We start from the raw sequence: 27,009 nt of genomic DNA on the forward strand, positions 1-27,009 counted from the left end.
TAACTTTTATACATAGATTTATTACCATCTGTGGTTCGGTTATACTTATGTGCAGTTTTTACAGCCTGTTCATTAATCTCAATAAAGCTTTATTAAAAAAATCAAATAGAGGTCTTGGGTCCCCCCACTTTTTTTGCACCAAGGGTCCATCACCCTGCATCACTGAGACAATGTAATTTTGATCTGGGTGACAGCATCATGTCGCCATTTTCTGGACTGTGAAACTTTACGTTGGAGTGTTTATAAACTGAACCCACAGGCACAGTCACTGCAAGTGGATGCAAGTTCCTGTAGGTGTACTAATTCCTACAGTCCTGTTTCTGTACAAGTCACCTGGCCCCCCGCCATGTCATGTTATATAAGCCCACATGAAGGCACATGATTCCTTTGCAGTACTTGGGAACAACTTTTCTGCCCCCTAGTGCCCCACAGCATGTGGAGAGACAGAGAAAATACACTGTTTCTCGGGGCACTCTAGGAGGCTTGGGAAGGTAAACAGTACTTTGAAACCCCCCCCCTAAGCTTCATCAAAATGGGGTCAGAACCCTCATGAGGAAGAAGGGCTGTGTAACCTCCCCCATCATTCATAATGGTCAAGAGAGAGAAGGCTTTGGGGACTCTACCCCTGTGTGATGCCCTGTGTGATGTTTAATTAATATCCTAAGAGCTGGTTCCCTCCTAGTGAGTCTAGCTGACGAATGTGTTAGACCTTATAGAGGAAGGCTTTCCCATTGCATTCATGAGGTCATCTGGTGTGCAGTTTTCGGTGTTGAATGATGTGGGAGCTTTGGCTGAAGGATTTCCCACACTCCCCACACTCGTAAGGCTTTTCTCCTGTGTGGACTCTGCGGTGCTGGATGAGGTTGGACTTCTGGCTAAAGGATTTGTCACACTCATTGCACTTATAAGGTCTGGCTCCAGTGTGAATTCTCTGGTGTTGATTGAGAGTGGACCTGTGGCTAAAAGATTTCCCACATTCACCGCATTCGTAAGGCCTTTCTCCCGTGTGAATGCGCAGGTGCTGAACAAGTTTGCATTTGTAGCTGAAGGATTTTGCACATTCATTGCATTTGTAAGGCCTGGCTCCGCTGTGAATTTTCTGGTGTTGAATGAGGTTGGAGCTTTGGCTGAAGGAATTCCCACACTCCCCACACTTGTAAGGCTTTTCTCTCGTGTGAACTCTCTGATGTTTAATGAGAGTAGAGCTGTAGCTGAAGGCTTTCCCGCATTCGCCACACGCATAAGGCCTCACTCTAGTGTGAATCTGCAGGTGCTGGACAAGTCTGAATTTGAAGCTGAAGGCTTTTCCACATTCGCTGCATTTGTAAGGCCTTGCGCCAGTGTGAATTCTGTGGTGTTGAATGAGGTTGTAGCTTTGGCTAAAGGATTTCCCACATTCATTACACTCGTAAGTCCTTGGTCCTGGGTAAGCTCTCGGGCAATTAGTAAGGGTGGAGCTTTGGTTAAAAGGTTTGTCACAGTCATCCCAGTCCTGATAACTTTCTCTGGTGTGAATGTGCTGATGCTGGAAAAGTTTATATTCATAGCTGAATGCTTTGCCATAGTCGCTGCACTTGTGAGGACTTTCTCTACCTTGAAAGGACTCCTCAAGTTCCAAGCTGCTATGTGGGTTGGCCCCTTTGAGAGTGGCCTGATGTTGGAGAAGACTCAATATGGCCAGGAAGTCCTTCCCAATTTCCCCACAGGGGAAAGGCTTCCCTGACACATGCAGTTTGTAGCTTGTCAGAAGCTCCATGTCCCATCTGAATGGCTTCTCTTCATTGTGTTTCTGGTGCTGGTGAAGATCTGCACTGAACCACAGTCGTTTCCCACATGCCTCGCAGGTGTAGGATTTCTGCCCAGGATGTGATCCTTGGTCCTCAGCCACATACAAAATGTCTCTCCCAAGCAAGACACATTTCTCACAGGGCTGAGCTTTCCAAACGGATGAATCTGGACTTGGAGTCTTTCCCAGTGCCATCTTCTCCTCACTCTCCATTCCGTACCAACAACCTGAAAGCACAGAAATGCTGGTGTGAAATATGTTATCTTTGGTGGAAGGTGTCACAAATGTCTATTGTGCACAGTTGAATAAGGCCACTGGACTGGTTTTCAAAAAGGGGTGTGTTGGGGTCAGGTGGGTAAAAAGGGGCTGGAGTCCCGGAAATCTTAAAGTCACAAGACTTAGGGAGGCCTCACGAGATGACTGGGGGGTGGGTGTGTGCAGCACAGGGAGAAGCAGCGTCTCGAATTCACTCCTCTGCCCCTGGCCTGCAGGAGGGCTGGGAGTGCTGTGTGGAAGTTTAGGTCCAGGAACAGATGGTTGCAAGTGACGCTAGTCAAAGACTAAGGAGGTGTAAACTAACAGGAACAGGTGGAAGCAGTGCAAGGGGGGGGGAAAGGGAGAAAGAGGTGTGGGCACTTCCATCAACACTCTCACGGGCTGTCCTGGGAGAAGGGCCCTGGACTCCTCTAAAGCCCAGTTGAATGAACTGGGACTCAGGTGAGGCAATGACAAGACAGGTAGAGGGTGAGTGATGCTCCAGAGCAGTTCTATGCATGACAAAACCCAGAAAATACTCTAAGTAGACCCCACAGAACAGCCCCTCGGCCTCCATGCAACTGCTGGCCTCAGGTAAGAAGAAACATGAGCTTAGAAGGTGGGAGAAAACCTGGGCAGGTGCCATGGGTGTGGACAAGAGTGGCTGATGCTAATCCATCGGGCTTGGGGGGGGGCAGTTTGCAAAGTTGTACCTTGACAAGAGGGCAGTTGTTGAGCCCACTCCTAGTGATGGCAGTATCTGTGATGCAAATGTGAGAAAAAGAGCAGAGTCTAGCCGGGGGCGGGGGGTCTTACCCAGTGAGATCACAAGTGCAAAGTTCTCCAGCATCACATCATGGTACAGGCATCTCTGAGTCTCATCAAGGAGACCCCACTCTTCCCAGGAAAAGTACACAACCACGTCTTCAAAGGTCACACTACCCTGCCATGATTGGGGAGAGATGAAACCACAAACAGCCCTCCTCCATTAGGGCACCCACTCACCCTCCTCCCGGGCCACCCAGCCCCAGTGCCAGCAATCACTACGTCCCAGCCTCTGAACAAGAGGCACGGGGGGGCAGACAGAATCTTAGGTTCATGGCCAGGCGGCAAGGCCTCAACAGCCTCCCCAGTGCACCCACCAGGCACAACCGAAGATAGTCCCTAATACCAAGGGGCTGGGAGACATCAGCTCACACACCTCTTTTTATAGCTTTACGGTATCATGAGTGCTGGGCAAGTCAGACCCCACTGCGTTAGGGCAGCCTCAAGGACACTAGAGCCTCCATGAAAAACCCCACTAAAATTTAAAATCCAATATCCCTATATCCAGAGATGGGGAATTACTATTTAAACAGAACACCAGGCCGAGTACACTTATGTCTCCTCTGTCCCTTACCTGGTTTGAGAGACCACTTGCTGCCAGGAGCAGGTCTAGACTCAGTACCCATCCTCTTCTGCTGGGCCTCTTAATAATCTTCTCACCATCATCTGAATTTCCCTTCCTACATGTGACACAAAGTTCCACCTATGCGTCTAAGGCTGAACCCCACGTCAAACCTGTAGACTTTTGTATCCAGCTGCCTGCATATGGAGTACTTCCTGAAACATGTCAGGCTCTCTTGGTCACCCCTATCTCCTCCTGTTGTCTACCTTAACTACACTGAACTTAAACCCACCCAACACTTCCTCTTACTTCCAGGGCCACGATTTACATCTCCGTAGCTACAAAGCGCTGGTAAACACAAGATCCACGCCATCAGAAGGAAAGAACACGGGCATTTCCTTGATTACTCACAGTGCAGCCATGCTGGTACCCGTGCCCCATGACCACCTCATTTTGCTGACTTCTGCTAGACCTGCAAACATACTTCCATCCATATAAACCACCTCCAGCCATATAACTTCTAGTTTGATGTCATTCCAGTCCTGGACACCCTCCCCCTTACATGTAGGCTCCAAAAGTGCTTCATCAGTAGAGGTGGGGCTCAATGAGCTCCTATCTCCACTGTTCCCGATTGTCCCTCAGCCTGTGAGTCCAGACATTTCCCTGCTTACTGTGGAGACCAGGTTTTCCCCCAGCCTCAGAGCCAGGACACCGGGGCCTGGGCCGCAGGGATGCAAGCAGGCGTCCCGAGTGAGGACCTTGAGGGTCTTAGGCATTTACCTGAGCTGGGTCCCTGGGTGCGGCCGCCATCGGACTCTGTGGGAAGAGCAGGGCCGGGAGCAGTGCAATGCCGCGGGGATGCCTCCTCTCGTGACTCCCCAGTCGTCACCTCGTCCTGACCCTGTGCTCTGGAACCTCCAAACAGGAAACCGACCCCAGAGCTGCCAAAACGACTGCCAGAAGGACCCCGGAAGTCCTGCCCCGACGTGATGGCACACACGGAAACGCCCGTCTCTTGGACCTTCATTGGTCCACGCTGGTGTCACTCGGTGCACGGTCCTCTGGGCAATGACGTTCTTAGTGCTCCACAGGCCTCTGTGAAAGGTGCCACATATCAGAAACTCCTGGGCCACCGGGAAGCGTTGTGAGGGGGCTGTGCCCTGATTCCTGGGGAGTTGCCTGCAACTGATCACTTTTTAATGCTTAGCACACTCCCAAAGGTTTACAAATCCAAATGGATGTACCATTCCATAGAGTTACTCATAACAGTGTGTCTGACCTCGGGGGGGAAACTGGGAAGGATGTGACCTCATCTCCTACTGTTTTGTTTCTCTCAAGGTGCACTGCCCATTCCGTGCTTTTGTCCAGCATCAGAAAGCCATTGATTCTGGTATTTGGAGTATGAGGGGGACTACACTAGCCTTGAAGCCACGAAAGTGATTCAAAGCTTTCAAAACCAAATTCTCAAGGCAGAGCGGTCTCCAGACTGTGCAAATGGTAGTAAAGTTCCAAACCAAATTCCATGTCCTATTAGAGATTTACTGGAACCAGCTGTGCCTCCGTGGTTTACAGAGCTTTATGCAGAATGCACCGACCGTAAAAGGGACTCCCTTGCAAGGACTGAGAATACACAAGTACTCACTTCTGTAGAGGTAGTTCTATCTGTCTAGGAGGTTTGAACAGATGAAGATATAGATCCATTAAGGACAGTTTGAGCTACATACTCCTGAACTGAGGTGCCACAGAGCACATACCTAGTCTTATTTTGTCACAATGATTTGGTAATCTGCATGTAAAATTGAGGCACCTGGGAAGAAGCCCCCACAAGTGTGTGCATGAATAAGTGCATGAAGAATTTTTTTGGCTCTTAAATTAGAAAACACTCTAAAGCTCATAACTAACTCTCTTGTGGAACAATTTAGCAGGTTATTTCCAGGTAATGAAGCCCTAGTCAAAGGGCCATCTAGGACTGATAAAGGCTGTGGTATCTGCTCCACCTTCAGGTTTCCTTGTTTGCCTCAGACATGACCATAGTGAAATTATGCCTATTAATAACATTAGAACACAAGTGAAAGGAAGTGCCTTGTACACCTTTCACTTTAAATCAAGTGTAGCCCAGTTGTGAATGAAAAAAACACAAAAAGCCTCTGAAGGAAATAAATAAAAAGTTAAAAGTGCTACTCCAGTGAACACACAAATGATAAGAAAGCAAAACAGCCTTACTGCTGATAAGAGAGAAAGTGGTAGTGGTCTGCCGAGAAGATCGAAGTGGCCCCCAAGTTCCCTTAAGCCAAAACCTAATCCAGAGCAAGGCCCTTAACTGTCTCCAATTCTAGGAAGGCTGAGGTGAGGAACCCGGCAGAAGACAAGCTGAAAGTCAGCAGAGAGGCCGGTTCCTGTGCTGGTCTGGAATATTAGCTAAGACCAGTCGTGAAGGTGGCTACACAAAACCACAAATTTTCAAGGTAGGCAAGGTAGGCAAAGCAGCCTTCTACTGGAAGATGTCATCTTGCACTTTCAGAGCTAGAGATGTCAAGCCTGGCTTCAGAGGAAAGGCCCACTGTGTTGTTAGGGGTGCTCATTTATCATCCTGGACATCCTAGGATCCTTTAAAATTGAGCTAAAGCCACTCTGCCTGAGGTATAAATGGAACAACAAAGCCCAGATGACAACACATCTGTTTACATATACTATGGTTTACTGAATACTGAGACCCAAAGGCTCACTGTGACGATGTACATGGTCACCCAAGAGCTCTGATGGAGAGGCTAACACAACATCCATTCTGTAGCCCACGAATGAAGGAATAATTTTTGACTTTCAAGTCTTTGTAAGGCCAGAGAAGGGATTGAGGACTTCCATGGAAGAAATAACAATAGATGTGGGGTGGAAACTGCAAGAGAATTAGAAGTAAAGATGATGTGACTGAATAGCTATAAGGCACAATCTCATGCTAAAACTTGAATGGATGAGGGGGCGCCTTGGTGGCTCAAGTCATGATTCCAGGGTCCTATGATTAGGAAGCCTGCTTCTCCCTCCCCCACTCCCCCTGCCTGTGTTCTGTCTCTTGCTGTGTCTCTGTCAAAAAATAAAATCTTTAAAAGAAAAAAAAAAAACACTTGGGAATCTCTTCCTGGTGAAGATGCTGAAATGACCACTGACGAAGGTTTTGTGAAAGGAAGAGTCAACTGCTAGTAAACTTCACTGTCTTATTTTAAGAAATTGCCACAGCCACCCTGAGCCCCAAACAAAAAGATTACGACTCGCCAGAAGCTCAGATGAGGGTTAGTGTGCAAGAAAGGATCTTAATTAAGGTCTGAATATTGGTTGGTTGTTTTTTTTTTGACCTAATGTTTTCTGTATACTTAAAAGACTACAGTGTAAAAACCTAACATTATTATTATGTACGTACTGGGAAAACCAAAAAACTTCATTTAATTTGCTTTATTGCAGTAGTCTAGAACCAAATCTATGCCTGTAGTATTTGCCGGTGATGGGTCTAAAATGTTAGTGGCAGCACAGGCCTTGGAGCATCCATTATCTGACAAAAGCAAACACTTTTTAGAAAGGAGGAGTGTTGACCCTCCCTCAGAAGACAGAAAGTTGGAACTGAGATCAAACTACACAAACAAACCTCTTGTGTAAAGGGAAAGAGGTCCCTACCCAAGAAATGTGCTCTTTTCTCTATCATTCATAGCATTAAAAATGCTATTTAGACAATGAAGACATTTATTATTCATCACACTCCACAGGCATTGTCCCTTCACATAAAATAAATACATTGGGTATTAGTTTAAAATTCAAATCGGGGGGCGCCTGGGTGGCTCAGTTGGTTAAGTGACTGCCTTCGGCTCAGGTAATGATCCCGGAGTCCCAGGATCGAGTCCCACATCAGGCTCCCTGCTCAGCAGGGAGTCTGCTGCTCCCTCTGACCCTACCCCCTCTTGAGCTCTCTCTATCTCTCTCACTCTCAAATAAATTAAAAAAATAAAATAAAATAAAATTCAAATTGGCATTGGATTTCTACTGTCAAACTCCGAAAACCTGAAAAAGCCAAAATCATGATCTAATTCTCTCTGAATAATTGCTTACACAATGGCTCCTTTTGTATCCTACAACTGTTACTCAACACTGAATTCAAAATTCCCAGCAGATTAACTGGCACAGTTTATGAGACCAGAAATATTTTTTAAAGTGTTACTAAAGGGCGCCTGGGTGGCTCAGTCGTTAAGCGTCTGCCTTCGGCTCAGGTCATGATCTCAGGGTCCTGGGATCGAGTCCCACATCGGGCTCCTTGCTCCGCAGGAAGCCTGCTTCTCCCTCTCCCACTCCCCCTGCTTGTGTTCCTGCTCTAGCTGTCTCTCTCTCTGTCAAATAAATAAATAAAATCTTTAAAAAAAAAAAAAATAAAGTGTTACTAAATACTACATGATTGCATATTCTGGAAGGAACTTAGAGCCCAAAGACTATACGGAAAAAGTTTTCCTTGCCCCCTTGCCCCCAAAGCAGAACGGAGGAACACGTTTGTCACTGCTAATGAAGTACAAAGGGCGGAAATGTTGAGAAACGTGAAGACACAAGGGAAGGGAGCTGGTGGTGAGCCGAGAGTTCGGCTTCACAGAGTCATACATACTCACCAGGATCAGGATGGTGCATACGGCCCTCTCTCACTTCACAAGAAGAGAGTTACTGCAGAGAAGGTACTGGACTCCCCTGCTTGTGTCTGTAAAGAACAAAGACAAGGTGGAGTCAAGCCCAGACCATGAGGCTCTCAAGCACATTATATCAATACCCCCGATGCTGTAAATTTTTGATGCCTCCTAAGCTTCTCAATCTGTCTGCAACAGCCCAGGGAAAATGTATATACATTTCCCCCAATACTTAATGTTTCTGCTTCTCAACAAAACTGATATGAACTCGGAAGGATGAGGCATCTCCAAGGATCCCAACTCTAGTCTGTGTAAGAAAGACAATATTCCGTTTTAAGTTAGTTGAAACTACCTTATCAATTTAGACAGCATGCTAAAGGCTAACTTTAATGACGAAGTAGACTAGGTCATTATCATTATAGAAAATTTCTTTGTTCACATAAAGCAAACTGTTTCAATTTAATAATTTATATTATGTACCAATTCAACAATATTTGTAATATATAATAAATTATATACTGCATATATTAAATATAAATGAATAAATTGTATTTTAAATGGAAAATCGGTCTGTGTGGTTAATATACTGGATTTTTTAAAACTCAGAAGAATGGAATCTAATTAAGAGGGGAGGGAGAGAAAAGTGGAGTAGTAAACAAGATGAAATAAAATTCCTAAAAATAAAAAAATCATGAAGCTTATATTCACAAATCAATGTTCACGTATCTTTACTCACTATATAGCACAATAGTAGGAACAAACAAGTTTAGTAGGAAAAAATTTCATAAACCTACAGAGATGGAGAATGGATTAGTGCTTTTCAGAGGACAGGGAGGGGGGTGGAGTGCTAAGTTGGTATGAGGAAGCTTTTGCAGTCACAAAACCAGTTTTATATCTTGATTGCATTGGTGGTAATCTGAATCTCTATGTATGGGGAAGATTTTGTAACAGTACATACACATGTGCAAGTTAAAAATGGTGAAAACTGAGTAAGATCTATAGCTATCTAAGATGTCATCATTTTGGGAGGCTGAGTGAAGGGAACATGGGACTTCTATATTATTTATGCTGTGAATGTATACATATTTTAAAAAGCTAAAATATAAAAAAAAATAGAACTGTGTATCAAAGCCCAGGCCTTAATGAAAGAGAGAGAAGTTATTTTTTATTTTTAAATTTATTCATTTGAGTGAGTGCACAAGTGGGGGGGAGGGGCAGAGTGAGAGGAAGAAGCATTGACTTCCCCATGGAGCAGTCAGGACCCGGAGATCATGACCTAAACTGAAGGCAGACACTTAACCATCTCTACCACCCAGATACCCCAAGAGAAGTTAATTTTAAATTCAAGAACATAACTCCTATTAATCACCAAATAGAACTATTCCATCACTATGGCACCTGAAACTAATGTAACATTGTACTAATACACCACTGTGTGTTAACTGTACTTCAGTTTTGTTTTTATTATTTTTTTTATTTTATTTTTTTAAAGATTTTATTTATTTATTTGAGAGAGAGAGAGAATGAGAGATAGAAAGCACGAGAGGGAAGAGGGTCAGAGGGAGAAGCAGACTCCCCGCCGAGCAGGGAGCCCGATGCGGGACTTGATCCCGGGACTCCAGGATCATGACCTGAGCCGAAGGCAGTCGCTTAACCAACTGAGCCACCCAGGCGCCCTCAGTTTTGTTTTCAAAGAATGCACGCATGAAGTAGGACATTTAGATTTTTGGCCTGCCTCAGCAAGTGGAAAGATGGAGTTGGCATCGACTGAAATTGGGAAGGCTGGGGCCAGGGAAGGACTGGAAGGAAGCACAGGAGAAATTTTTGAACATGCAGGGGCTCTGTGATAGAGATACAGGTTTGGGAGGTTTTAAAATTAGGAATAAAAAAATGTCAATTGTGGTAAAAGCTTCCCAGAGGAACTTTAAACAAAATCTTAGAAGTCAGCATTAGATTTAGGAGTTGGCTAATAAACCAAACTTGAATGAGTAGAGAGCTACAAAGGAGTATCTCCTATGTTTCTCTCAATTGTGAGAGAAACAAAAATGTTCCTCAAAAATCAAAAATTTATCTTAACAGGGAGAGAATGGTAGAATAGGAAATATACTGGATCACTAAGGGAAAAGTATTTTTTTAAATTTTATTTATTCAATTGAGAGGGAGAAGCAGACTTCCCGCCGAGCAGGGAGCCCGATGCAGGGCTCGATCCCAGGACCCCGGCATCAGGACCTGAGCCAAAGGCAGACGCTTAACAACTGAGCCACCCAGTCGCCCCAAGGAAAAAAGTATTTTTAAAAGGATAATAGCGTTTATAGTGTTACTCTAAAAAGAGACTGAAAAAAGAAAGCACAGTAACAGAGAAGTTACCATCATGAGATCTGATAAAGAACCAGTCCCCAGAGAAGTTAAGACATGGGGGGCATGGTCCTTAGCTGGCATTAGTAACTGACCCTAAATCAGAGGGGAGGAATCAGTTCTATTTATACAAGTAGGTCCATAATAAGACTTAAACCGACTGGGACCCCTGGGTGGCTCCGTCAGTTGAGCGTCTGCCTCTGGCTCAGGTGATGATGATCCCAGGGTCCTGGGATCGAGTCCTGCACTGGGCTCCCTGCTCAGCAGGAAGACTGCTTCTCTCTCTGCTTGCTGTTCCCCTGCTTGTGTGCACTCTCTCTCTGACTAAAATAAAATAAAATAAGGTAAATGAATTGGATTTATGTAAGGAAGCAGAAAATGTTTTCAAATGATGACTTCTTTGTTCTTTGTGTTATGGGAGCAGAACATCAAGAGATAGAAGGGAGTAATACTAGGAAACTTAATGAATTGATAATTAGATTTCTTGAACCTGCCAGAAGTTTAGTGGATATACTGAGTCAAGGACTGCAATCAAGAGATGGAAAGAGGCTGCTAGAGCAGGGGATGTTTGTGCACAGGAGTTCGGGGGGAGTTTTAAGTGGTGGATCGTAATGACTGGGCTCCTTACCTCAGAGTACTGAAATATTTACAACTATTAGGACAGTTTAGGGGAATGGGGAATAGGTCCAACTAAATGAAGTCAAGGTTGAAGGTGGTGGCAGTAGTAAGACTAACAAGGAAATCACTATGTGGAGTCCTTCTAGTAAAGGGAACAGTGAAATCTTACAATAGGAATAATGTAGCCCTGGATTTTCTATCTCTCAAGAGCAGGGAATGTGTCTGAGACCCTAGCTGGTGGCTGCTCTCTTTAAGCCAGGATCGTGCAGTGGGGGTGACCGAGTCTGCTCCCCCGACAGCTGTGGCTTGGTGGCTGTGCTATATGGAGAGTGTGGGTTAGAAATATAAGTAGGAATGATGCCGCCTGTGGAAGCTGCAAACAGATGACAACACGCCACGGAGAGGACACCGTGTCCCTAAAAAAACCTGAAGTGTGGTTTGTGCACAAAGAAAAAAGGAAAGATTTCCAAAAGCCTTTAGCATTGTGGATGTCAGATCAGAGATTATACATTTGGGAAAGTTACTTCTGTTTCACAAATGTATTCTCCTTAAAACCAAACAGGACGGGTGCCTGGGTGGCTCAGTTGTTGAGCGTCTGTCTTCGGCTCAGGTCATGATCCCAGGATCCTGGGATGGAGCCCCGCATCGGGCTCCCTGCTCAGCGGGAAGCCTGCTTCTCCCTCTCCCACTCCCCCTGCTTGTGTTCCCTCTCTTGCTGTGTCTCTCTCTGTCCAATAAATAAAATCTTAAAAAAAAAAAAAAAAACCAATAGGACTACTTTGACATTGCCTGAGCACACTTCAGATCTCTCTGCCTGAGTTGCTTTGGGACCCAGGGGTCCTAATCGGTTTAAGTCTTATTATGGACCTACTTGTATCAAATAGCCACATGACAGGCTTGCTGCCAAGTCCTTTCATGACAGCCCTATTTAAAACAACAATAGCTGAAAAATGCACTCTTCTACAGTTCTACATGTTTTGACAGCATAATCAGAAATTCATAAATTTACAGAATAGCCCCATCTCCCCACAAGTCCTCCTACCCCTTTGTAGAAGATTGTTCTCCCTACCGCAGCCTTATGAAACTTACAATGTGATGTCTGTCCCTCAGGTTTTAGGCACATACTTTTCCAGACAGGTATCCCTACAAAATGTTGATGTGATTCCTCATGGATGTTCACATGTGCTATGTAGCAAGTGTGTCTGCTAGTGCAACCATTTGTATGTATGCATGTGTGCATAGTTCTGTGTGTATGTATGTGTTTGTGTATTTGTGGGTACGTAGGGAAGGGAAAGGGACAGGGAAGGGTATGGGTGAGTACTCCTAAAGCTGATCCAACTGTATATCCTAAAAGATTCGGTTATTCTGACTCAAAGTAGTGCATTTGCATAAATGCACCAAGGCCCCAGAATGTCTCCCAAGTCATTCACAAGTTTCTCCTAATAGCCTGAAGCTAAGTGGACACTTACCAGTATACCAGTATTGTGTGTGACTTCAGATCTTATCCTATTTTATCCTACCAGCAGTCAGCTAGGCGATAAATGCCCATTTCTTTTTATCCTTCTTTATTATAGAGAATAACCAGGATTGCAAAACATGCTCATAGTGCTTTCTAGTATACCCAGAGTTCCCTGACAGAGCATAGGAAACCCAGTTTAATATGAGTTTCAGATGAATAACAAAGAATTTTATAAGGTATATTGCATGGGACATACAGTAAAAAATTGTTTATCTGAAATTCACATTTAAGTGAGCATCCTGTATTTTTATTTTCTAAATCTGGCAACCCTAAGTAATCTGGTAATGCACTATTTCAACTGGGTATGATTTTAACATGTTAAACTGGCCTTTTTAGTTTCTTATTATTGCTTAAACAATACAAACTTATTATATTACAGTTCTGGAAGTCGGAGGTCCAAAATGGGTCTCGCTGGTGTCAGCACAGCTAACTTCCTTTCTGGAGGCTCTAGGAAAGAATTCATTCTTTTGCCTCCTTGAGAGGCCACCCACAGACCCGGGCTCATGGCCCCTTTCCACCTCAAAGCCAGCAATGGCCAGCTGAGTTGTCCTCACCCTGCGTCACTCAGACACTTTCCATTTTCTGCCTCTCATTGCCCCATCCAAGAACCCGTATGATTACACTGGGCAGGCTCAGGTAATCCAGCATCATCTCTTCACTTCTAGGTCAGTTGATGAGCGCGCTTTACCTACTACTACCTTAACTCTCCTTTGCTGTGTAACCTGACCATTAACAAGGACATGTAAGTGCGACATTATTCTACTCATCCCACTGGCTTAGAAACTACTGTAACTCCCAAAATCCAGCACAAACTTTCCCTCTCATTAGCAATAACACTGGGTCATATGAGTTTAGGAATATCTGGTGCTGGGTCCTCCTTAGGCCCTCCTAAATACGACAGTGACTCCAACAACTCCAGGGGGTTTCTGCTTTATCCTTAACTGCATATTGATACCATTGGGCAGAGGAAGAGAAAAAAGAAACAAATTGTTTCCCCTCTTCTTCAGGATTCTGTGCTCCCCCTTATTGCTTCAACCATCCTCCTCAGATACTTTCTTTACCTTGCTGGAAGTAAATGTATTTTTTATTTATCTGTATCTCTGCGGTTGTATTAAGCTATGAATACATTTAAAGTGTACACTGTGGCGAGTTTTAACACAGATACATACCACTGAAACCATCACCACAATCAAGAGAGGAAACATTCGTGGCCATCCAAAATTTTCTCATAATCCTCTCCACTACACATCCCTCACTCATTCAACCACCATTCTCAGGAAACCACTGATCTGCTTCTGTGATAATGGATTACTCTGCATTTTCAAGAATCTTAAATAAATGGAACGCTGTGTGTTCATTTTGTCTAAATTCTACCACTCAGCATAACTGTTTAGAGACTCATCCATGTTGGTGCATATATCCATATTACATTCCTATTAAGTAGGGGATATGTGCCCCCCTAATTCGTATGTTGAACCCCTAACCTCAGTGTAATGGAATTAGAAGGTTAGGGCATGGGGAGGTAATTATGTTAGATAAGGCCATCTGGTTGGGACTCTCATGATGAGATTACTACCTTTATAAGAAATACCAGAGGGGAAGATGGCAGAGTAGGAACAGGAGGGCTCAGCAGCCACAGACGAACCAAGGCAACAACTACATATATCTGACAACGGCCTTAAGACTAGAACACTTACTCCACAGCTGAAGACAAAGAGCCGAATCGAGTAGGGCAGGAGGGGTGAGAGATGTGGTGCAGAACCAAAGGCCCAGCACAGCAAGCCCCAAGTGGGAGGGATATCACAGGCATACAGGTGAGAGGATCAATCCCCACACTGGGTACTCCTGGCCTGGGGACCTGCACAGGAAGATGAGCCCCATTAAGTCTGACTTTGAAAATGAGCAGAGCTTAACTCTGAGAGTCTGAAAATCAGCAGGGCTTAACTATGGTAATGCGAGAGCCAGAGGCTATAGGAAACGGAGATTCTGTTCTTAAAGGGCCAGCATACTATCACTCAGTCTGAAACCTAGCACAAAAGGCCGCAGTCTGAAAAGCACCTAGGTCACAGGTGAAGATTTACTAATTCTGGAGCATGTGCCAGAGGAGCAAGGATGTGGAGAAACCTTCTCAAGGCAAAGAAGTGCTGGTAGAGACCACTCTCCTTCAGCCTAGCTGGCTGGATGCTTGTGGGAGCCAGTTCTGCTCCCCCCAACCCTAGCATTCCCTTGCAAACCCACCCCACCTAAGCTACCCATCCCCTCCAAAGCAGCTCCCGTCTTGCCACAGTGCATGGGCAGCCCCAGCTGGGACAGGCACCTCTTCAAAGGGACTCCTGCCCCAGGGAGGAGGACACGGCCCCACCCAGCAGCATCCCAGCAGCAGCTGGGTCTCTCAGCCAGCCACGTCCACTAGTGTGCTTGCAGTAGTTATGGCCAGTGATTGCAGACAGATGGGCTAAGCGCCAGCCCCACCCACCAGCATGCCCACAGCAGTCCCTGACCAGTTACAAAAGAGCTCAAAAAGCACACACGGGACACACCCTACAGCGACTGGGTCTGGTGACTGGGGGGACGGCACTACTGAGACCCACAGGATGCCTTCTACATAAAAGGTCACTACTTTCATGACCAGGTCCTGTAGCTGACCTAATACATACAAACAAACAAGCAGTCAGAAAAAACTTGGAGAGAGGAATATGCTTCAAATGAAACAAGACAACACCTCAGAAAGAAAGAACGAAATGAAACAATCTACCTGAGAAAGAGTTCAAAGTAATGGTCCTAAAGACAGAAAAGTGGATGAGTTCAGTGAGAACTTCAATAAAGAGATACAAAATATAGAGGCGCCTGGGTGGCTCAGTTAAGCGTCTGCCTTTGGCTCAGGTCATGATCCCAGGGTCCCGGGATCAAGTCCCACATCAGGCTCCTTGCTCAGAGGGGCGCCTGCTTCTCCCTCTGCCTGCTGATTCCCCTGCTTGTACACACTCACTCTCTCTCTGACAAACGAATAAATAAGATCTTTTTAAAAAGGGGAAAAAAAGAGATATAGAATATAAAAAAGAACCAGAAATGAAGAGTATAATAACTAAAATGAAAACTACACTAGAGGGAATAACTAAAATGAAAACTACACTAGAGGGAACCAACAGATCAGAGGATGCAGCAGAACGGATCAGTGATCTGGAATATATGGCAGTGGAAAGCACCCAAGTCTGACAACAAAGAGAAAAAAGTACTTTTTTAAATTGGAATAAATTAAGGAACCTCTGAGACAACATTTGCATTACAGGAGTCTCAGAAGGAGAAGAGAGAAAGAATGGTGCTGAAAATTTTCTTAACCTGGGAAAATGAAACTAACATCCAATCCCAGGAAGCAGAGAGAGCCCCAAACAAGATGAACCCAAGCAGGTCCACACAAAGACACGTAATAATTAAAACAGAAAAAACCTAAGTCAAGAGATGATCTTAAAGGCAGGAAAAGAAAACCTAATAGTTACACACAAGGGAGACTCCATAAGGCTATTGGCAGAATTTTTTCAGCAGAAATATTTCTGGCCAGAAGGGAGGGTCATGATATATCCAAAGTACTGAAAGGAAAAAACCCTACAACCAGGAACACTTTGCCCAACAAATGTAAAAGGACTTCAAATGTAAAAGGACTAAGTGCTCCAATCAAAAGACACAGGGTGACTGAATGGATTAAAAAACAAAAGGCCCATCTATATGCTGCCTACAAGAGACTCACTTCAGACCTAATGACACATACACACTGAAAGTGAAGGAATGGAAAGACATATTCCATGCAAATGGAAGTGAAACACAAGCTGGGGTAGGAATACTTATAATAAACAAAGTTTAAAACACGGATTGTGGGGGCGCCTGGGTGGCTCAGTTGGTTAAACAACTGCCTTCGGCTCAGGTCATGATCCTGGAGTCCTGGGATCAAGTCCTGCATCAGGCTCCCTGCTCGGCAGGGAGTCGGCTTCTCCCTCTGACCCTCCCCCCTCTCATGTGCTCTCTCTCTCTCTCTCTCATTCTCTCTCAAATAAATAAAATCTTAAAAAAAAAAGCGTCCAACACTTGATTTTTGCTTAGGTCACGATCTCAAGGTCATGAGATTGAGCCCCACATTGGGCTCTGTGCTGGGCGTGAAGCCTGCTAAGATTCTCTCTCTCTCTCTTCCCCGCTTCCTCCTCCACTCCCCCCCCCACCCGCCCCCAAACAACCCACAACTCCCAACAAACAGAGTCCAGGACCCAGTGGTTTCACAGGTGAATCCTACCAAACATTTAAAGAAGTGTTACCACCTATCCTTCTCAAACTACTACAAAAAAAATAGAAAAGGAATGCTTCCAAATTCATTCCTCAAAGTTAGCCATTAACCTGATACCAAAAGCAGATGAAGACACTACAAAAAAAGAAAATTACAGACCAATATCCCTAATGAACACAGATGCAAAAGCCTTCTACAAATTATTAATTTAAACTAAATTCAACATACATTAAAAAGATCATACATTAACACCCGTTCATAATAAAAACTCTCAACAAAGTGGGTTCAGAAGGAAAATACCTCAACATAATAAAGGCCATATAGGAAAAAATGACAGCTAACATCATAGTCAATGGTGAAAAGCTTCAGCTTTTCCTCTAAGATCAAGAACAAGACAAGGATGCCCGCTCTAACCAGCTTAATTCAACAAAGTCCTGCAAGTCCTAGCCACAGCATTCAGACAAGAAAAAGAACTAAAAGGCATTCAAGTTGGAATAAAAAAAGTAAAACTGTTGCTATTTATAGATGGCATGGTACTATATATAGAAAACCCTAAAGACTCCTCCGACTAATAAATGAATTCAGTAAAGTTGCAGGATACAAAATTAATATACAGAAATCTGTTGTTTCCCCTCCCTCTGCCCCTCCAGCTCATCCTCATGCTCTCTATCTAAAATAGAAAAAAAAAAGGAGGGGGGGCGCCTGGGTGGCACTGGGTCATGATCTCAGGGTTGTGAGATAGAGCCCCGCATCAAGCTCCATGCTCCTCCCTCTGCCTTTCCAACTCATGATCTCTCTTTAAAATAGATGAATACATCTTTAAAAAAGAGAGAGAGAGATCTGTCGTGTTCCTATACACTAATAACAACCCAGTAGAAAGAGAAAATAGGTTAAAAAAATCATATAAATGAATGAATGAATGAATGATTGGGAAAACAATTCCATTTATGACTGCATCAAAAGGAATAAAGTACCTAGTAATAAATTTAGGCAAGGAGGTGAAAGACTCATATTCTGAAAACTGTCAGGCACTGATGAAAGAATCTGGGGACAATACAAATAAATGGAAAGATATACCATATACCATGTTCAGGGAATGGAAGAATTAATATTGTTACAATGTCCATACTACCCAAAGCAATCTACAGATTCAATGCAACCCCTATCAAAATATCAATAGTATTTTTCACAGAAGTAGAACAAAGAATCCTAAAACTTGTATGGAACCACAAAAGACCACAAATAGCCAAAGCAAGCTTGAGAAAGAACAACAACACTGGAAGTATCACAACCAGATTTCAAATTATACTACAAAGCCATAGTAACCCAAACAGTATGGTACTGGCATAAAAATACACACATAACTCAATGGAACAGAATAGAGCCCAGAAATAAACCCATGCTTAAATGGTCAATTAATCTATGACAAAGGAAGCAAGAATATACAATGAGGAAAAACAGTCTCTTCAATAAATGGTGTTGGGAAAACTGGACAACTACATACAAAAGAATGAAACTGGGCCACTTTCTTACACCATACACAAAAATAAGCTCAAAATGGATTAAAGACGTAGATGTAAGTCCTGAAACCATATAACTAAAACAAGACATATGCAGTAATTTCTTTGACATCAGCCTTAGCAACATTTTTTCTAGATATATCTCCTCAGAAAAGGGAAATAACAAAAATGAACAACTGGGACCACATCAAACTAAAAAACTTGCACACAGCAAACCAAACATCAACAAAACAAAGAGGCAACCTACTGAATTAGAAAAGATATTTGCTAATGATATAGCCAATAAGGGGTTAACATCCAAAATATATAAGAACTCACACACCTCAAAACCAAAAACTCCCAAACAATCTAATTAAAAATTGGTAGAAGACCTGAATGCACATTTTTCCAAAGAAACATACAGATGGCCAACAGATATGAAGATGCTCAATGTCACTAATCTTCAGGGAAATGCAAATCAAATCCACAATGATTTATCACCTCACACCAGTCAAAATGGCTAGTATCAGAAAGACAACCTTGTGCACTGTGTGTGTTTGGGGGTGGCAGGGGGGATGTAAAGTGGTGCAACCACCCTGGAAAACCACATGGAGGATCCTCAGAAAACTAAAAACAAATATATATGATTCAGTAATTCCAATTCTGGGTATCTGCCTGAAGAAAATGAAGACACTAATTCAAAAAGACATACGCATCCCTGTTTACCACAGCATTATTTGCAATAGATAAAACATTGCCCCAACCTAAGTGTCCACTGATAGATAAATGAATAAAGGTGTGTGTGTGTGTGTGTGTGTGTGTGTGTGTGTGTGTGTGTGTGTATGCATGCAAGGGAATATTACTCAGCCATTTAAAAAAAAATAACTCAGGGGGCGCTTGGCTGGTTCAGTTGGTAGAGCATGTGACTCAATCTCCAGGTCGTGGGTTCAAGTCCACATTGTGCATGAAGATTATTTAAAAAAACAAAAAACAAAAAAAAGACAAGAGAAGACATCTTGCCATTCACGACAATTTGGATGGACCTAAAGGGTATTATGCAAAGTGAAGTAAGTCAGAGAAAGACAAATACCATATGATTTCGGTTATGTGTGTAATCTAAAAAACAATCAAACAACAGCAATAACAGAAGCAGACTCATAAATACCGAGAACTGGTGGTTGCCAAAGGGGAGGAGTCTGGGGAGATGGGCAAAATAGGTGAGAGAGATTAAGGGGTACAAAATTCCAGCTCTAAAACAAGTCACAAGGATGAGAAGTAAAGCACAGAGAATCCCTGATAATACTGTAATAGCTTTGTTTAGTGATAGATGGTAAAGTATACTTATGATGAGCATTTTGTAATGTGTGTGTGTATAAAGATTTTATTTATTTGAGACAGAGAGAGAGAGAAAGCAAGCACGAGCAGGGGGAGGGGCAGAGGGAGCCAAGCAGACTCCCTGCTGAGCAGGGAGCCTGATGGGGGCTCGATCCCAAGACCTTGAGATCATGACCTGAGGTGAAGGCCGACTCTTAACCGACTGAGCCACCCAGGCACCCCTTTTGTAATGTATGTAATAGTCAAATCATTATGTTGTACACCTGAAACTAATATTAATGTCAACTATACTTCAATTAAAAAGGGGGGGGACATCAGAGAACTTGTACTTCCTGTCTTTCCATCATGTGAAGACACAAAAAGCCATCTGTAAACCAAGAGTCCTCACCAGGAACCAAAGCAGTAAGCTCCTTGATCTCGACTTCCTTCCCAGCTTCCCGAACTGTGAACAATAAATTTCTGTTCTGCAAGCCACTCAGTCTATGGTATTTTGTTACAACTAAGACAATTCTTATTTATTCCTGAGTGGTAGTCCATTATATGGAGGTACTATAATTTGTTTATTCATTCAACTGTTTTTGATGGACTTCGGGTTTTTCCCCTTTACCATTAAAGATAAAACTGCTTTAAACACTTTCACAGGTCTTTGCATTAACATATGCTTTTATTTCCGTTGGATAAATACCTAGGAATGGGATGGCTGGGTTGTATAAAAGTTGTATGTTTAATTTTAAAGACACTGCCAAATTGCCTTCCAAAGTGCTTGTACAATTTCCGTTCCTACCATCAGTGGATGAGAGTTCCAAATGCTCTACATGCTGGACAACACCTGGTATGGTCAGAGTTTTTAATTTTAATGATTTTAAAAGTGCACAGTGGTTAAGTCATTACGGGTTTAAGTTTTCATTTTCCTGATGACTCTTTCCAGCATCTTTTTATGTAATTTTTTGCCATAAGTTCCTTTGGAACTGTCCACATTTTTGGCCTTTTTTTTTTTTTTAATTGTTTGTAACTATTGAGTTATAAATGTTCTTTATATATTTTAGCTCCTTGTCCTCTGTTGGATATGTTTGGCAAATAAAGTCCCTCTCTTCTCCTTCTGGGCCTGCCATAATGCATATATTGGTCAGCCTGCTGGTATCTCATAAGTCCCTTAAGAGTGACTCCTCTGACAATTTCAAATGACCTGTCTTCAAGTTTACAGATTCTTTATTCTACCTGATCAAGTCTGTTACTGAACCCCTCTAGTAAATTTTCCAGTTAACTGTATTGTTCAGCTCTAGAATTTCTGGTTGGTTCTCTTTTACAGTTTCTATATGTTGATAATCTCACATTGTCCATAAATTGTTTTCTGATACCGTTGTCTGTGTTCTCTTAAGTCACTGAGCATCTTTAGCACAGTTGTTTTAAAATTTTGTCAAGTAATTCAGAGGCCTACATTTTTTTTTAAAGATTTTTATTTATTTATTGAGAGAGAGAGAATGGTAGAGAGAGAGCATGAGAGGGAAGGAGGTCAGAGGGAGAGGCAGACTCCCTGCTGAGCAGGGCCCGATGCAGGACTCCATCCTGGGACTCCAGCATCATGACCTGAGCCGAAGGCAGTTGCTTAACCAACTGAGTCACCCAGGCACCCGAGGCCTACATTTTTATAGGGCCAGTTTCCAGACAATTTATTTTGTTCTTTTGATTGGGCCACGTTTCCTTATTCCTTTGTATATCTACAGTCTTTTGTCAAAATTGGGCATCTGAAAAAACAGCCAACACTTCCAGTCATTAAGAACTGGGCCTGTGCAGGGGAAGACCTTCACTAATCTCCCTAGCTTAGAGGTTCTGGCATCACTCAAATCTCTTCTGAGAATGCATATTCCCTATGCTGTGTGTGTTAACTACAGCATATAGGATTGCCTTTAAATATCTTAGTTTCCCAGAGAGGCTCTTCCTTGCTTCTTTTTAGAAGCCACAGCCACTTCCTGCCCCGCAGGAAGGCATAGGCATCTCCCTTGGTCTCCCCATGTTACCTACTGCATGGTATCCAGAGAGGTTCTTGTAAATCCAATCAAGACCCAATTGATCTTCCTCTGATGATCCTGGCAGAGGCAGCTCTGAAGCCTGCTATGTAGTCTTCCCTGCTTCCTGCGTCAGTCTGTTTCTTGCTGGGGCACCTGGGTGGCTCAGTCGTTAAGCATCTGCCTTAGGCTCAAGTCATGATCCCAGGGTCCTGGGATAGAGCCCCACATCGGGCTGGCTCCCTGCTCATCGGAAAGCCTGCTTCTCCCTCTCCCACTCCCCCTGCTTGTGTTCCCTCTCTCGCTGTGTCTGTGTCAAATAAATTAAAAAAAAAAAAAAAAAAGTCTGTTTCTTGCTCCAACCTTCACAGCCCAGAATGACCTGCAGATTTCAGATACCCATGGCCTCATTCCATTTTTGTGCTGCACTTGCTGTGCATTCTGCAGTCAGAACTTTCCTCTTTTGACTTAACCCTCATTCAAAGCCCAGCCCCACTAGCCACCCAGCTGAGTCCTAGTGGTTCTCACAGATTTGCCCCAACCTTATCCTCCATACTGAATGAAATATCCCAGGACCCACCAAGGTTGCCACAAAATCCATGAAGTCCTTTGAATGGAGTAAATACTAGCTTCAAGGACTGAGTATTAATGTGCCAACTCCTATGCCTCTGTACCCATCTCATGTCCACTCTTCTACTGGTACCCTTCATTAGTTCTGAGTCTACCCTGTCCTTGACATTTTCTCCCTTTGTGACATTTACTTCTCTAACGTAATTAAGTATGTGAAACTCAATGCCATCAACCAGATATCCAAGCAAGAGGCCCAGTTCTCAGCCACCACCTTTCCTTTCCTAGTCTGGAACGGTTTTACCATCATTACCTAGAGACTGCCCCTCCCAACTATAACTCACCTACCCGGACATATACAGTAGCCACAATATGTTGGATGTCTCCATCCTGAACTCCTCCCCAGAATTCCAGATATGCGTGTCCAGCTGCCTACTTGATGCCTTCACCCAGTGGCATCAATCTTAAAAGAGCCAACAGAAAGTTCCTGATCTTAAAAGAGCCAACAGAAAGTTCCGATATCCCCAGTTAAAATTACTCTGTGGTGAACTTCCCCTTATCAGTTGGAATTTTCATCCTTCCTGTTGCTTAGATCAAAACCTTAGGGTCATCTCTGAATCCTGTGCTTCGCTTTCTTGCTGTTCTAGAAAAAATGTTTATGTCCCCCCAAAATTCGTATTTTGACACTCCACCCCCCACAAACTGATGGTATTAGGAGCTGGGGCCTTTGGGTGGAAATGAGGAAGGAGGCCCTTACTACACACAGAATCTGACCATGCAGGCATCCTGATCTCGGACTTCTCGCTTCCAGAACCGTGAGAAATAAATTTCTGTGATTTATAAATCACCGAGTTTGTGGTATTTTCTAATATAGCTTAGTGATACAAGCAGACCAATCATGTGACTTCCCCTGCACATTAGGAAATCTAGCTGACTCTTAATAAAAATAGATCCAGAATCCAGCCACTTCTAAGCCACCACTCTGTCCCATGAACCCTCAACTGGCCCACTACAGTGGACTCCACCCTACTTTACCTTCCTCTTCCCTTATCCTCACAATCTGTTCTCCACAGTGCAGCCAGGTGAAGCCTGTGGAGAGCTGGCTAAGATCATCTCCCTCCTCTAATCCAAAGTTCCCACCACCTCCAGGACAGATAACCAACTTCTCGGGCAGCCATTCCAGTCCTGAATCCCTTCTTACTGCTCCCACCTGAAGGAAAGGGAATCTACGGTTTCCTTAATGCTCCCAGCTTACCTCTCCAAACATTTTTACATCCCTGTATTGAGATAACCTTCTCACACCTGTTTACATCAGGGGCCAAAAATGGAAATACCTCCGTATAATTCCTCCTACGGACCCAGGGCGAAGGCTAGGGGTTTCCCCAGGGTCCCTAGACCCAAGGTCTGGAAGACTGGCATGCAGAGTCCCGGGACACTACAATGGAGAAAATGAGTGGCAGCAGGAGCCAGTGAGGGACTAAGACACCCTACACATACCTGTGTGGGTTCCGTAAGCGTCTGTCGCCATGTTTTGTTTTGGGGTTTTGTAGCCACGTTTTAAGGGGCAGGTCACAGATGAACACGCTGTAGGGTTTCAGTGGGCTGAGACTCCTCCGTGTACCTCTGCCTGGCCGGTGAGCCAGGCGAACTGATCACTGGAGGTCTACCTTTCATGCCTCAGTGTTTCGTCTTACCAGCCCTGTGTCCTCGAGGATTCCACGTCCTAATGCCTCAATGTCTCCATCACCCTCCATTAGCCTGTTTTTCCAACCACCACCTTTGGAAAGCTTTTAAAACCCTAACGTCATTCGTGTCGCTCCTCTGTTTAAAATTATCCACAGCTTCCAGCGTCCTGAGAAGGCAGAGGCCAGAGCCTCGGCCTGCTCTTCCAGCCGCGACTCCGCCTCCCACGCCGCTCCCCGCAGGCACAACAGCCCCCAGCTTCCCCGCACACTCCCAGCTCAGGGGCACCTCCGCGCCTTCGCACAGGCCGCTTCCTCCGCCTGTAACACTCCCCACACCGAGTCGCGTCGGTGAAACTGCCCAGGGAGGCGGAGAGGTCGTGTATTCAGGGCCATTGTCAGAAATGGGACCCCACCTACCAGTGCCTCGTTCTCCTAGGCAGGAAGAGCTGGGATGTGAGCGCGTGAGCAGGCGCCCCGCACCCGGAGCTTTAGGATCCGGGCGGCGGGGAGGGGCGCAAAACGCAGTATTTACCTGAGCCGGGTCCCTCAGCGTGGCTGCCGCCATCCGGGCCTGTGGGCGGAGCGGGGCCGGGAGCGGGCAGGCGGTTCTTGCACCCGCCCCGCTGCGGGGCACCCCGGGCGGCGTCGCCTAGCTTCAGACCCGCCCCTGTAGGGCCGGGTCAACGGCTCCTCTGAGTCCTTCTCCCGCAAGTCTCCTCGCGCACACCCTGCGCTCCGGAACTTCTGCCCGGATGAACACAGGGGAGAAGCCAAAATGACCGCCCGGAGGAGGACGCCGGAAGTCCCGCCCCGCGTTCTGTGTCACACACGGAAGGCCCCTGTTCTGAACCGTAATTGGTTCAGCGCGGCGGCCGTTAGGCGCGGAGCCTACAGGTTAATGTAGTTCGCGTGGATTCCGATGGCGCGGCTGAGGGCGCTCGGCAGCCGACCCGCAGTTTTAGACCCGCAAGCTGCGCCGGGAGATGGTGTCCACGAGTCCGAGAGATTAAAAGGGTCTTTGTCCCTTCTTAACGAAGAGAACTCAAGTTTTGGGGGTGGTGTTGGGTGTCGCCTGTAGCCATTCACCCAATCGTGTGGGGACGTGTTACTTCGGACTCCGTGAAGTTCAGCTTTGCTCCCAGAGGCTAAGGCTACAGATCCAAATACACTTACCATCCGTAGCCATGCAGGCTCCAAATGTGTCCACTGGTAGCAGAAGCTAACACGTCGCGTTGCATCTCAAATCCATACTCTATGAAGTGTTAGAGTTGGTTTTATCAGTCGCTCTATGTTTCATCAGGGACGAGAGAATGAACAGATTGGGGCATGACAGGAAATCTTGTAGGGGATTGTTGGACTACTCTGAGGCAGGAATACAAAGGTGAACTCTGTAATGACCACAGAAAGCATCTCCCTGGACTGTATGGTAAATTACTGTGTTCAACTCAGCAACACGTTTATCTATTTACTATCTCTTTTCGGATCGCCTGATAGTCACTTCCTTTTGGAAACCTGACATCAATCTCAACAACATAACTGTGAGAGACGCGCTATTTTGACACTGGACAGTGGCTTCGGTGTTTACAGGTGTTAGCATGTATGAAAAGGGTGCTCTGGTTTCCAAAATGCAGAGGGTAACTTAAATCTATGATCTCATCTCATTACTGGATAGTGGTTATCATTTCCCCTGTGATTACAGGGAGTATTCTGCATGAGGAATTGGCATTATCTGAGAAAAAAAACAGCTGTAAAATGCAAATTACACAGCTATTAGAGATTGTGTCAGAAATGTCTTAGTGGAAATGCCAGTGGATGGTAAAAATGTGAAGATCTTAAGAGAAATTGTATCAGTGATGTCTGAGAAAAGATAGTTAAGCTGAGCATGTGACTAAAACAATCATTCTGAAGACTTTGTCTCCCAAATTTGATTCTTATTCATTCTTGAAATTAAGTGATACCAGCATTCAGGGAATGCTAACAGGGACATTAGGAATAGGTAGAATTGTAAAAATATAAAGGGAAGCTAAAGTGTCTTGTTTATTCACTGTTCTAACAAATAATCAATGAGTGTTTGGCTTCAAGAACTTATTATAGATGCATAGGAGACATCTGCACACAAAGGGACAAAAGACTCCTGCCCTCCTGGGGGCTATATTATATACAAGGAAGTCACAGAAATCATGAAAGAAGAAATCCTAAATCATACAGCATCTTGGAATGTGCTAGGCACAATGGAAGAACGTAAGGTGAATGTGCTTAGAAGAGGGAGGGTTCTTTGCTAATAGGGTCATTGAGCAAAAACTTGAAGGATATGAGGGATAACTACTGAGTATTTTTGGAATAAGTTCTAGGCAAAATGTGCAGGTGGCTAGATAGCTTTGGTAGGTGGAGCCCTCACAGGGCTCCTAAGCAACTGAGGACTCCAGCCAGGTTGGCCATTAGCCTGACTTGCTCACTGCAGAGACACTCAGGGGATGCATGTGAGAAACTTTGGCTCTGCCCCTAGGAGTCTGCAATTTTTCACTGTGGTGGACTAAAAGGCCTGGAACTAGGCAGCCTCATTTTTCATCGAATCCTGGTTTTCAAATTTGATTCCTAGACCTTTACCATTCATGTCACCTGGTGATTTGTTAGAAATGCTCATTCTCATTTCAGAAACTAGCCTAGTGAAACAGATTCTGTGGTCAAGGCCTAGAATCTGTGTTTTAACAATTTTCCAGGTGATTCTGATATAACATTCCACTGTACTATTGTGGTTTCTGTAGACCAGGTCACAGTGTTTCTCACAACAGGAGTCACCTCTAAATCTGCAGGATTTCTGAACTGATATTAAAAAAGAAGGAATCAGGGCTCCTGGGTGGCTCAGTTGGTTAAGCGACTGCCTTCGGCTCGGGTCATGATCCTGGAGTCCCGGGATCGAGTCCCACATCGGGCTCCCTGCTCAGCGGGGTGTCTGCTTCTCCCTCTGACCCTCCTCCCTCTTGTGCTATCTCTCATTCTCTCTCAAATAAATAAATAAAATCTTAAAAAAAAAAAAAGAAGGAATCAGTATATACAATTATAAAATAGAATGTG

The 27,009-nt window shown here is 44.5% G+C and overlaps 2 protein-coding genes across 2 annotated transcripts in view; both read right to left on the reverse strand.

Annotated features, from left to right (window-relative positions):
- On the reverse strand, positions 1-24,725 carry LOC112806593 (zinc finger protein 587B-like). The gene is made up of 5 exons (XM_025848937.2): positions 24,467-24,725; positions 8,066-8,151; positions 4,209-4,523; positions 2,858-2,984; positions 1-2,013 (listed from the first exon to the last, which is right to left on the reverse strand). Exons 3-5 carry the CDS (start codon positions 4,236-4,238, stop codon positions 746-748), a joined length of 1,425 nt encoding a protein of 474 aa, XP_025704722.1. The 5' UTR covers positions 4,239-4,523; positions 8,066-8,151; positions 24,467-24,725; the 3' UTR covers positions 1-745.
- Positions 24,726-24,996: 271 nt separating this feature from the next.
- LOC112806821 (zinc finger protein 552-like) overlaps positions 24,997-27,009 on the reverse strand; it is a 124,767-nt gene continuing 122,754 nt past the window's right edge. Inside the window, exon 7 of the mRNA XM_025849242.2 lies at positions 24,997-25,220. The gene's annotated coding sequence lies outside the window, so the exon portion shown is untranslated. The remainder of the gene's footprint in view (positions 25,221-27,009) is intronic.

The sequence above is a fragment of the Callorhinus ursinus genome, unplaced genomic scaffold (genome assembly GCF_003265705.2).
Source record: "Callorhinus ursinus isolate GAN/ISIS: 27379988/994484 unplaced genomic scaffold, GSC_fseal_2.0 scaffold100, whole genome shotgun sequence".
Taxonomy (NCBI): Eukaryota; Metazoa; Chordata; class Mammalia; order Carnivora; family Otariidae; genus Callorhinus; species Callorhinus ursinus.